Here is a 12,797-nt window from a genome sequence, read left to right as displayed (position 1 = left end):
GACGTCCTTCCACATTACCCACGTCAGCTTTAATTTGGACGGATGTGTCGGAGCAGAACAGCCAAACAGGATATGAAAGTGGAGTGCAGCAGCCTTCACTGCAGTCTGCTGGAGTCCAGTAAGAAAAGGATAAAAGGTGTTTCTGTGTCAGATGGAGGTGAAGAATCACTCTGTTCATTACATCACACACAAATATATTAAGTGCAATGCTAAATTCTACTTAATGGCTTTTTGTTGGCAGTGCGTTGCCATCAGTCTGAAAAGACGTTGTAGACGAGAGTTAATGTGGAGCTAATTTACTCTGAAAAGCAGAAGCAGAATGATTAGTGGACGCTTATCGATTTAGTTCAATCCTTTTAAGAGAAGACATTTACAGGCAGAGGCTGCATCCAGTTTCCAGGGGTTGAGTCTGAAATGTCGGACCACCACCACCAAGTACTAGCACTGCGTCTTTCACTTCATTTGTCATTTCATACTTGGCTTTGTGGGCGTCTTCAGGCCGGCTGCCACTCAACCCATTTAATATGACACATACTCCTGTGAATCCAATTATACAGACACTGATGAACAGACGAACCACTGGCACTGGGGTGCCCAACTGACTTTACTATCACTGGGATCTGCAAAAAAACAAAACAAAACAAAAAAAAAACCAGTTTGACATTTGAGAAATATGCATATGGGACAGATCCAGATAAACTGAACAACAGTGTCAAAAATTCAAGTTTCACCAATCAGTTCTCAAACAGGCTCCTTTTTTAGCTAAAAACTGTATTTATGAAACTGTAGAAAAAAAGACATAACTGATTATGTAAAGTTATACATCTGACATGTATATAAATGCACTATTAACTTTACAGTCATAATAATATTTGTTCAGACTCATATATGTAAATACACTATTAACTTTAATAATAATATTTGTTCAGACTCATATATGTAAATACACTATTAACTTTAATAATAATATTTGTTCTAGACTCATATGTAAATGCACTATTAACTTTACAGTAATAATAATATTTGTTCAGACTCATATATGTAAATACACTATTAACTTTAATAATAATATTTGTTCAGACTCATATATATAAATGCACTATTAACTTTAATAATAATATTTGTTCAGACTCATATATGTAAATACACTATTAACTTTAATAATAATATTTGTTCAGACTCATATATGTAAATACACTATTAACTATAATAATATTTGTTCAGACTCATATATGTAAATACACTATTAACTATAATAATAATATTTGTTCAGACTCATAGATGTAAATACACTATTAACTTTAATAATAATATTTGTTCAGACTCATATATGTAAATGCACTGTTAACTATAATAATAATATTTGTTCAGACTCATATATGTAAATGCACTATTAACTTTAATAATAATATTTGTTCAGACTCATATATGTAAATACACTATTAACTTTAATAATAATATTTGTTCAGACTCATATATGTAAATGCACTATTAACTTTAATAATAATAGTTGTTCAGACTCATATATGTAAATACACTATTAACTATAATAATAATATTTGTTCAGACTCATATATGTAAATGCACTATTAACTTTAATAATAATATTTGTTCAGACTCATAGATGTAAATACACTATTAACTTTAATAATAATATTTGTTCAGACTCATATATGTAAATGCACTGTTAACTATAATAATAATATTTGTTCAGACTCATATATGTAAATGCACTATTAACTTTAATAATAATATTTGTTCAGACTCATATATGTAAATACACTATTAACTTTAATAATAATATTTGTTCAGACTCATATATGTAAATGCACTATTAACTTTAATAATAATAGTTGTTCAGACTCATATATGTAAATACACTATTAACTATAATAATAATATTTGTTCAGACTCATATATGTAAATGCACTATTAACTTTAATAATAATATTTGTTCAGACTCATATATGTAAATACACTATTAACTATAATAATAATATTTGTTCAGACTCATATATGTAAATACACTATTAACTATAATAATAATATTTGTTCAGACTCATATATGTAAATACACTATTAACTATAATAATAATATTTGTTCTATACTCATATATGTAAATACACTATTAACTTTAATAATAGTATTTGTTCAGACTCATAGATGTAAATGCACTATTAACTTTAATAATAATATTTGTTCAGACTCATAAATGTAAATACACTATTAACTATAATAATAATATTTGTTCAGACTCATATATGTAAATGCACTATTAACTTTAATAATAATATTTGTTCAGACTCATATATGTAAATACACTATTAACTTTAATAATAATATTTGTTCAGACTCATATATGTAAATACACTATTAACTATAATAATAATATTTGTTCAGACTCATATATGTAAATACACTATTAACTATAATAATAATATTTGTTCTATACTCATATATGTAAATACACTATTAAATTTAATAATAATATTTGTTCAGACTCATAGATGTAAATACACTATTAACTTTAATAATAGTATTTGTTCAGACTCATAGATGTAAATGCACTATTAACTTTAATAATAATATTTGTTCAGACTCATAAATGTAAATACACTATTAACTTTAATAATATTTGTTCAGACTCATATATGTAAATGCACTATTAACTATAATAATATTTGTTCAGACTCATATATGTAAATACACTATTAACTATAATAATAATATTTGTTCAGAGTCATATATGTAAATATACTATTAACTATAATAATAATATTTGTTCAGACTCATATATGTAAATGCACTATTAACTATAATAATATTTGTTCAGACTCATATATGTAAATATACTATTAACTATAATAATAATATTTGTTCAGACTCATATATGTAAATACACTATTAACTTCACACACTTCAGTCACAACACAAACACTCCCCCTGTTAGAAAAAAAACACCTGAATTCAACGTGTCCACATACTTTTGTCCACGTGTGGATGAGTTAGGTCATTATGATATGAGGCTAACGATATTGTTTTTTCTAATTATATTCGCTGTTGTTTTTGTTGACATGCAGACGGGTGAATATGCCACAGATGAGGAGGAAGAGATGAGTCCCATGTTTCCAAACTCTATAGAAGTTTTCGACCTGGCGGAGAACCAAGACATGCTGTCTCCTGTGGAACTGGACCCTGAGAAACTGGCCCACAAATTCAAGGAGGTAAAGACAGACGTGGACTTGAATGGGTCCTGTGGTTAGAACGTCAGAGTACTGGAACTCCATTTAATCTGACCGTTCTGTTCTGTTCTTTGAAATAAAGCCTCAGTTTACCTCAGGACAGAACCACCTCCTGTCTCTCACCATCTAGTCACAGTTCTTTCCCTCTTTCCTTCTGTGAAATAACGTCACATCTGTCTGTTGGGCTTGTTTTGATGTTCTTTCCGTCTGCCTGCAGCTCCAGATTAAACATGCTGTAACCCAGGCCGAGATCCAGCTGCTGAAACGGAAGGTTAGACCACTTCACCCTGGAACACCTGACCATCACAAACCACACACAACATTCACACTGTTTGGAACTCAGATCTTTATTAGACCTTTGAACAAAACCCAAACTAAATAGTTTACCATATAATTTGGTTTTCAATGGATTTTTGTGTCACATTTGATAATTTGGGCGTTTTTATAAAGCACCTTTTGTACCTGCAGTAGCAAATTTGATACACATGTTTTTAACACAGATTAACTGTAATATAAAGAATTATTTATTATCAAGTAACTATGCATTGTTTTAGTACATGAAGTAGTTTTTTTTCCCCACAATATTTACCTCCGCCAAGGAGGTTATGTTTTTGTCAGGGTTTGTTTGTTTGTTTGTCTGTCCGTTAGTGTGCAACATAACTCAAAAAGTTATGGACAGATTTTGATGAAATTTTCAGGGTTTGTTGGAAATGGGATAAGGAAGAAATGGTTAAATTTTGGTGGTGATCGGGGGTGGGGGGGCCCACAGGGGGGGCGCAGACCAGAAAATTTCATCAAAATCTGTCCATAACTTTTTGAGTTATGTTGCACACTAACGGACAGACAAACAAACAAACAAACAGACGGACAAACAAACCCTGGCAAAAACATAACCTCCTTGGCGTGGGGGGGCCCACGGGGGGGGGGCCACTGATCAGCCTTGGCGGAGGTCTGCGCTCTCCGAGTGCTTCTAGTTTTATTGGTATTCAAGTTTTTTTTGTCATGAAAGGCAAACAAAGTAAATAATATACATGCATGATTCAAAACAACACAAACACCCATTCACACCATGTAAACTTGCACCAAATTTACATATACACACATATATATATATATATATATATATATATATATATATATATATATATATATATATATATATATATATATATATATATATTCTCATGAACATGTATACATATATGTAGAAAAATTAAATGCAATGTCTACAGTACTGTGGCACATAATATGGGTTTGCCTTTTTCCACAGACCAATCAAATGTTACCATTTTTACTAGAGCCAATCAGGGATACTGTTACATGAACGCATTATCCTCTTGTTTTTTTTTTTTTTTTTTTTTTACTCATTCTCCTCTTGTTGCCACAGTACTGTGGTCATATATGGAGTATACTGCAGTTCATTCTTTTGTACATTTTGCTACCACCAGACTGTGGCAACTGATGGAAGAAACAACAAATTAGTGATAATATATAGTATCAAATAGGAATTATTGTTGTAAATATTCTATATGTTGTTTTATGGTGTTCTTTGCTCTGGAGGCTGGAGAAGGTGGGCAGAGCTACATGTTAGATAGACGCAGTAGTGTGTCATGTGACTTCAGTTCTGTGTCAGTTCAGTGTATTCAGTGCTGTGGTCCTCTGGTCCTGACTTATATCAGTGTTGGATTGACTTACTGCTGCCCCGCCCCTGTTTGAAAATCTTTAGAAACATTTTTTAAAAAGCTACTCTGATCGGGAATTGAACCCACATCTTCTGCATTGCAGTCCAATATGTTACCAAGAGATCTAACCGTATACTGCGGTCCAGGTCGACCTGTTCACTATATGATTGTCTTGGTTCTTTTCAGAATGTACATGACGGTCTAGACATGATAGAACAAAGGCGCTGATTGGCTCTGTGGAAACAGACAAACCCATATTTCATGCCACAGTACTGTGTCAACAGCCACTTTGAAAATAAAAATACAGCAGTCATAATAAGGAAAAATAAAACAGTTAGAATTTGGATGTCATGTTCCTATTTTCCAGATACCATAATGTTCATATATGGTTCCTGTAATTGTACCCATTCCTCCAGTTTTCCTGTGGTCATATAAGTCAGTCTTTCCAGTCCAGTGCACTTCTGTTATCCATTGTTTTATAGAAGCAGCTTCCATACTCTTCCAGATCAAAGCCGTAGTTCTCCTTGTATACAACAGTCCAAAGTCCAACACTTTAGTTTGTTTCTTATTTTGTGTAAAATCCTCAGGATATATTCCCAGTATACAAAGTCTGGCACAAAATGGAATCTTGATTTTAAATACCTCAGACATACAATTGATGACCTCCTTCCAGAATATTTGTATCTTTGGACATGAAGTATTTATTTAAATAAAAAAAAAAAAAGAATAACATTTTAAATGTTCTTCAAAATGTAACTTTTTGAAAATTACCCAAGACTTTCATGCAAAAAGTGTGTGGATGATTTAACGATAGCGGCCATATTGAAAAAGGCCAAAAAAAACAAGTGGTTGTAGTGAGATGATAATCCACCAGGGGGCAGTAAACACATATCAAGTCACATACAATAGGTTTTTAAGGAAAGTATTGATCTTGTTGAATAGACGGAGGCCTTAGAACCTGGTGTAGCAAATATGATACAAATGGTTTTAAAGGGTTAAGCCTCTGTCTTTAACTCACATAAATAATCGGATGCATTATTCCGGTTGTTTTGAGCGTATACGAGCTCAGCAGCAGCAGTTGATGACTTAACGCTGGCTCTGCCTCCCACGTACCACCTCCTCCCTTCTACACTGACCCCCCCCCCCCCCCCCCTCCTCCTCTTTTTGCCTTCAGCTGGCTCACGCGGAACAGGATAAGTTGCGTTGGCGAATGGAGCGTGCTCAGTTGGAGCAAAACATCCGGGACAGTAAAGAGAGGATGGAAAAACTGGAGGGCTACTGGATGGAGGCGCAGAGTCTGTGTAAGGTAATGTCTGCAGGAGAAGAGGAGGAAGTGTGTGTGTGTGTGTGTGTGTGTGTGTGTGTGTGTGTGTGTGTTTATGACAAAATGTCCATGTATGTGCCACCACATGGTCTGTCAGATGGAAACAGTTCTTCAGTTTTCTCTGTTTTTGATATAATTACCTTCAACTTTAATCTGACCTTCTATGAACATCTCCAGCTGCGGAAAAAATGATTAGTCCACAGGTGTCAAACATGTGGCCCGGGGGCCAAATCCGGCCCACCAAAGGGTCCAATCCAGCCCACAAGATGAATTTGTGAAATGCAAAAATTCCACTGAAGATATCAACAACCAGTGGTGTCAAAATCCTTTTAATTCAGGTTCCACATACACACACATACAGTCCAATTAGATTTCAACTGGGTCAGAACCAGTAAAATATTATCATAATAACCTATAAATAATGACAACCCCAAATTTTCTTTGTTTTTTTGGTGTAAAAAAGTAAAATTACATGAAAATGTTTACATCACCAAACTATACTTTTACAAAAAATGTGAATAACCTGAACAAATATGAACAAACGGAAATGTCTTAAGAAAAGTTAATGCAATTTTACCGATATTCTGCCTGTTACTAAATGTTTTGTTCGATTGTAATAAACATGTGTAAATGATAAACTGATAAACCGAGGCAGAATATTGTTAAAATTGCACTTTTTTTTCTTAAGACAATTCAAGTTATTTGTGTTATTTAGATTTTCAAAGAAACTTTGTCGATGTAAACCTGACCATAATGTAATTTTACTTTTTTCAGTGTTATTATTTTACTGGCCTGGCCCACTGGAGATCAGATTTGGCTAAATGTGGCCCCTGAACTAAAATGAGCCCCTGGATTAGACCATCAAAAGTCATAAAAACAATGGTTCTGCAATCCAGTCCGAACTCCTGTGTCATGTGACCACACCATGTAGTCACAGATACTGATGGAAGAACTGAAGTCATTTTGTTTTTTATCCAGAAAACATGTTAAATGCATAGATATCAGCTCTGAAATGAAACTACTATGAGTTATTTTTGTTGGTATCATTATATTTGTCCAAACAGATGCACCTTTAGTTGGACCAGGCATTAAAATAAACAAGAAACTGAAGAAAACAACAGGTGGTCTAATCATTTTTTCCACAACTGTACATGATCAGTAAATTAAATATAGGAAAACATGATTTTCACTGGACAAAAAAACCAAATACAGAGAATAATATTAAAATAAATGGTGATAAATCACTTAAAGGTGAAATACAGGGAAAACTTCATGTGGTAACTGTAATAGAAGTAAGTCTGGGTCTTTAAGGGTTAATGGTGTTACTAAGTTTTAACTATGTGTTAGCGATCAGAAGCTAAAAACAATAATAAGATGACTGGTTGTGAAAGTCCTGAGTGTGTGTGGTAAACCAGCGCTGTAGTCACATGGTTTACCTCAAAGAGGAAAACAAACAGACTTCACAAAACATTCAAATATGAGCCTCAACTCTAATTCAGGTCAAATGTGACCGGAGCTGCAAAAAACTAACGAAATGACGAAAACTAGAATTGTAAAAACATTTTCATTTACTGAAATAAAAAGTATAATTAAAAGAAAAAAATGATAACCAACTGAAACTGTATTGTGTGTTTACAAAATTAACTAAAACAGATAAAAACTAGAAAAGCACTCAGAGAGCACAGACCTCCACCAAGGCAGATCAGCCCCCCCTCCGCCAATCACCACCAAAATTTAATCATTTGTTCTTTGTGCCAGTATCAACATTTCCTGAAATTTTCATCCAAATCCACCCTTAACTTATTGAGTTATCTTGCACATGGTCAGACAGACAGACGCTGGCAAAAACATAACCTCCTTGGCGGAGGTAATAATAATAATACTAACAATAACAATAATAATAATAACTAGAAGCACTCGGAGAGCGCAGACCTCCGCCAAGGCTGATCAGTGGCCCCCCCCGTGGGCCCCCCCACCCCCGATCACCACCAAAATTTAATCATTTCTTCCTTATCCCATTTCCAACAAACCCTGAAAATTTCATCCAAATCTGTCCATAACTTTTTGAGTTATGTTGCACACTAACGGACAGACAAACAAACAGACAAACAAACAAACAAACCCTGGCAAAAACATAACCTCCTTAGCGGAGGTAATTATGGATAAAATTCCCTTCGTTTTCATCTTTGTCAACATCAGATTGATACAAAATCGATTTATTTCCCTCAAGCAATTTTAGCCGGTGGCACCACACTGTAAAAAAAAAATCTGTAATTTAACAGAATTTTCACTGTTTATTTTACAGATTTTTCCTGTATTTTTAAGATACAGGAAAATATCAATGAAATTCCGAAAACAGACTGTGATTTTACATGTCAAATGTAAAATAACACAAAAAAACTGTAACTGTGAATAAGCAAAAAAATTCCATTTTTTAAGAGACTCTTTTTTACACAGAAAAATACAGTTAAAATACATTTGCAAATGTATCATAGTTTCATAAATATTTATTTTCTATTTATGAGATTAAACTGTTAATTTACAGTTTAATACTGTAAAAAAAAAAAAAAAGCAAGATAAAATTACTGACAATTAACCGTAACAGAAGTATTAGTTCTGTCAGTTGAACCAGACTTGTTTGTTAATTGACAAATATCTTGTGTAATTACAGGTTTCACAACAAAAATGTTGAATAAATGTATTTTTGTGAATGTATAACATGTATAAGCACTGATAAACTGTCCAAATACAGTTTTTATCAGTGGATTGGACAACTGAGTCTGATTGAAAATTATTTCTATATATATTTATAGGTAATCTGATTGTTTTCATACATGTAAATATTCTTTATTAAACATTAAAAAGTCCAAAAAAAATATGCAAAATCTCATATAAAGTTAGGGCAAAAAACTGTATTTTAATTATGGAAAATTACCAGATTTTTATGAGATGGTTATTTTCCGTTATTTTAGAATATTTTTCAGCACCCCAGCTGCCGGAATAATATCGTTTTTTTACAGGGTTTTTTTTTTTTTTTACAGTGCATATGGTATTTAAGGGTCCGTCACTTGTGGTTTCCAGTCGTCTTCTGGTCCCCACTAACTGGAAACATGGAGACTGAAGTTGGGAGAAAGCAGCAGAGTCCTGTCTGGGATTTATTTGAATATGACGACAGAAAAGAAGAGAAAACATATAAAAAATTAAAAAAAAACTACAACTAAACTAAAACTAAGCATTTAGAAAATAACAAAAACTAATAAAAACTCGCAAACCTGCTCTAAAAACTAATTAAAACAAACTGAACTAGAGAAAAAAAAAGTCAAAACTAAATAAAACTAACCTAGAAGGAAAAATCCAAAACTATTGTAACCTTGGTGTGTGTGTGTGTGTGTGTGTGTGTGTGTGTGTGTGTGTGTGTGTGTGTTTTCAGGCTGTGGATGAACACCTAAAGGAAACCCAGGCTCAGTACCAAACCCTAGAGAGGAAATACAGCAAAGCCAAGAGACTGATTAAAGAATACCAGCAGAAGTAAGAACAGAGCGATGAAAGAAAGTCTGATGTGAGCAAGTAAATAAAAGTAAAAGATAATGAGCGTGTGTGTGTGTGTGTGTGTGTGTGTGTGTGTTCCAGGGAGATCGAGTACCTGAAGAAGGAGACGGCTCAGCGGCGAGCACAGGAAGAGACTGAGGCCACACACAAAGAGGAGACGGACAACTTACAGGAAAAAGTAAGAATGAACACACTACAGGGTGTATCAGACAAAAGCAGACTCAGAAAAAAAAACATCAAACCCAAATGTGAAGACATTTTGAAAATTATTATTTTATAACTTTATTTTACCCGGTAAAAGCAACTGAGAACAGCTTCTCATTTACAGTAATGACCTGGTAAGAGGCCCCAACGGACAAAAACAGAGACAAAACAAAACAGAACGAAAGAAAAATGGATAAAAGGAAACAGGACAGATGAATCCAAGACTCACAACCAGTAGTGAATGAATGAATGAATGAATGAATGAATGAATGAATGAATGGAATCTTTATTTCAAACATGTAGATGGTGAAATCAAAACAAAAATCAACGAACAAAATATAAGTACTGGTACATAAATGATTGATAAGCAAACAAACACAAAATAAATAAATAATAGTAATAATAAATAACTAATAATCATAATAATGATAATAAGAAGATAAATAAAACAAATGAAATTAAATTATACATGCTCGAAAAGGAGTAGGAAGAAGTAAAAACTTATGTACTCCTACCCCCAATTATAGTGAGGAGACTATGAAGTTAAACAACATAAATAATAACTACTAGAGCAGAGCTCGCAAACTCATTTTCTTTCAGGTTTCACATTCAGCCCGATTTGATCTCCAGGGAGTCGGAGCAGTAAAATAATAGCAGAATAACCTATAAATAATGACAACTCCAAATTTTTGTCTTTGTTTTAGTGCAAAAAAAAACATTCAATTATGAAAATACTTACTTTTATAAACTATCCAAACAAAAAAGATGTGAATAACCTGAAAAAACTGCAATATATACAGTGTGTGTGTGTGTGTGTGTGTGTGTGTGTATATATATATATATATATATATATATATATATTTTTTTTTTTTTTTTTTTTTTTTTATTGAATTATACATTTACGTAAACATGTACTTAGAAATAAAGAACCATGCAGACAGTACAAAAATAACCTAATTATACAACAAACCTATTAAAGAAACAAACAAACAAAAACACAACAAGAAACAGCACCACCAACAAAATAAATAAATGAATATTATCAACTCCTCTTTCCAATGCTCGGGCTGATTGAAAGTTAATATAATGTAAACTAACAGCAAATGTCTCCATCCAGAGGACAGAGGACACACTAGGACACTCTTGTTAACAGTACAGGGTGGGGAAGCAAAATGTACACTGAACATTTAGTTGTTTTTTCTCAGCAGGCACTACATCAATTGTTTTGAAACCAAACATATACTGATGTCATAATCATACCTAACACTATTATCCATACCTTTTCAGAAACTTTTGCCCATATGAGTAATCAGGAAAGCAAACGTTAAAGAGTGTGTGATTTGCTGAATGCACTCGTCACACCAAAGGAGATTTCAAAAATAGTTGGAGTGTCCATAAAGACTGTTTATAATGGAAAGAAGAGAATGACTATGAGCAAAACTATTACCAGAAAGTCTGGAAGATACTATTAAAGAAGAATGGGAGAAGTTGTCACCCCAATATTTGAGGAACACTTGTGCAAGTTTCAGGAAGTGTGTGAAGGCAGTTATTGAGAAAGAAGGAGGACACATAGAATAAAAACATTTTCTATTATGGACATTTTCTTGTGGCAAATAAATTCTCATGACTTTCAATAAACTAACTGGTCATACACTGTCTTTCAATCCCTGCCTCAAAATATTGTACATTTTGCTTCCCCACCCTGTAGAGAAAACAGAATTCCATTGTTGATAAAACAAATGAATTTGTCCACGAACAGAAGACTTAATCTTTTCCAACTTTAAAAGTCAATCATGCATCCTTTGCACAAAGCTGGCTGGCAGAGGATCCTTCCACTTAAAGACAATCACAGACGGGCCAATAGTGGACTGAAGGACATGGAGTCACTGTGGGCTGTGGACAACCCCACAGCAGGAGAGGAAGCTCCAAAAATGACCAGTAGGGGGCATGGTTGCACTGATTTACCCAGAGCAGTGCTCATCAAAGCAGAAATATTATTCCAAAAAGTATAAAGTTTTGAGCAGGATCAAATCTAACACATTTTTTCATGTCCTCCAATAACACACTAAGGTTGATATTTTGACTCTCAGAGTATTTCTGTGGGTGACCTATAGTAGTTTGTGTAAAGTCAATATTCTTCATGCTGGTTTTTCCGCAGATAACAGACTTGGAGACCAAAGTGGACGCCCTGAAGAGCCCCAAACCCTCCTAGAGCCTCTGCTGCTACGTCCTACCTCCTGTCTGAACTGGAAGAGGAGGAGCTATGCCTTCATTTGAACTGTGTTCCATTTCAACCAATCACGTCCTGCACAGACGGGGGGAAAAGTCAAAGAATATCAAGGTTGTACAGGATCGGAAAAGGACAGCGACACAAACAAACAATCCCAAAAACACCACCTCTCACCTGTGACATCTGCCAGTGGCTCAATCCCAGAATGCATCTCCTGTAATACCCAGAATCCTCCTCCTCCTCCTCATGTGTCTTCCTGGTAACCTGCTCGGCAATCAGTGTGGAAACAGACGTCGTTTTCCTGCCAGTCCCATTCATTGGCCTGTTCTTTATTTACAGATGGTCTATTTTCACGTCTCGTCCTCATCCTACCTGGATTCTATCGTCACTGACTCCAGTTTATATGAAAAAAAAAAGCGCTTTTAATAAACAGGCTCGTCACAAAGTGCTTTATAGAGTCAAACACGTAGAAGAAGAAGAAGGGTCAAAGGTCGTTGGACGGCTGTTGTATCTCTCTCTTTGGAACCTGTTGAACTGGATGCTTTACGAACCTTCTGTCTTTGCC

General features: G+C 34.1%; 1 protein-coding gene across 6 annotated transcripts in view; it reads left to right on the top strand.

Moving 5' to 3' along the window:
• The window catches only part of LOC115423968 (neurabin-2-like), a 91,888-nt gene extending 79,212 nt beyond the window's left edge, over positions 1-12,676 (top strand). For 5 of the 6 annotated variants that reach the window (XM_030141019.1, XM_030141020.1, XM_030141021.1 and 2 more), the window contains 6 exons: positions 3,082-3,225; positions 3,461-3,514; positions 6,100-6,231; positions 9,680-9,777; positions 9,880-9,976; positions 12,161-12,676. In XM_030141019.1, coding sequence (XP_029996879.1) covers positions 3,082-3,225; positions 3,461-3,514; positions 6,100-6,231; positions 9,680-9,777; positions 9,880-9,976; positions 12,161-12,214 — 579 coding nt within the window. In that variant the 3' untranslated portion in view covers positions 12,215-12,676. Of the gene's footprint in view, positions 1-3,081; positions 3,257-3,460; positions 3,515-5,130; positions 5,169-6,099; positions 6,232-9,679; positions 9,778-9,879; positions 9,977-12,160 lie in introns of those variants that run through there. The other variant, XM_030141022.1, reaches the window with a different exon arrangement.
• Positions 12,677-12,797: the final 121 nt, after the last annotated feature.

Source organism: Sphaeramia orbicularis, chromosome 8 (assembly GCF_902148855.1).
Source record: "Sphaeramia orbicularis chromosome 8, fSphaOr1.1, whole genome shotgun sequence".
Classification (NCBI taxonomy): domain Eukaryota; kingdom Metazoa; phylum Chordata; class Actinopteri; order Kurtiformes; family Apogonidae; genus Sphaeramia; species Sphaeramia orbicularis.
This window is presented reverse-complemented; position numbering and strand designations above follow the sequence as displayed.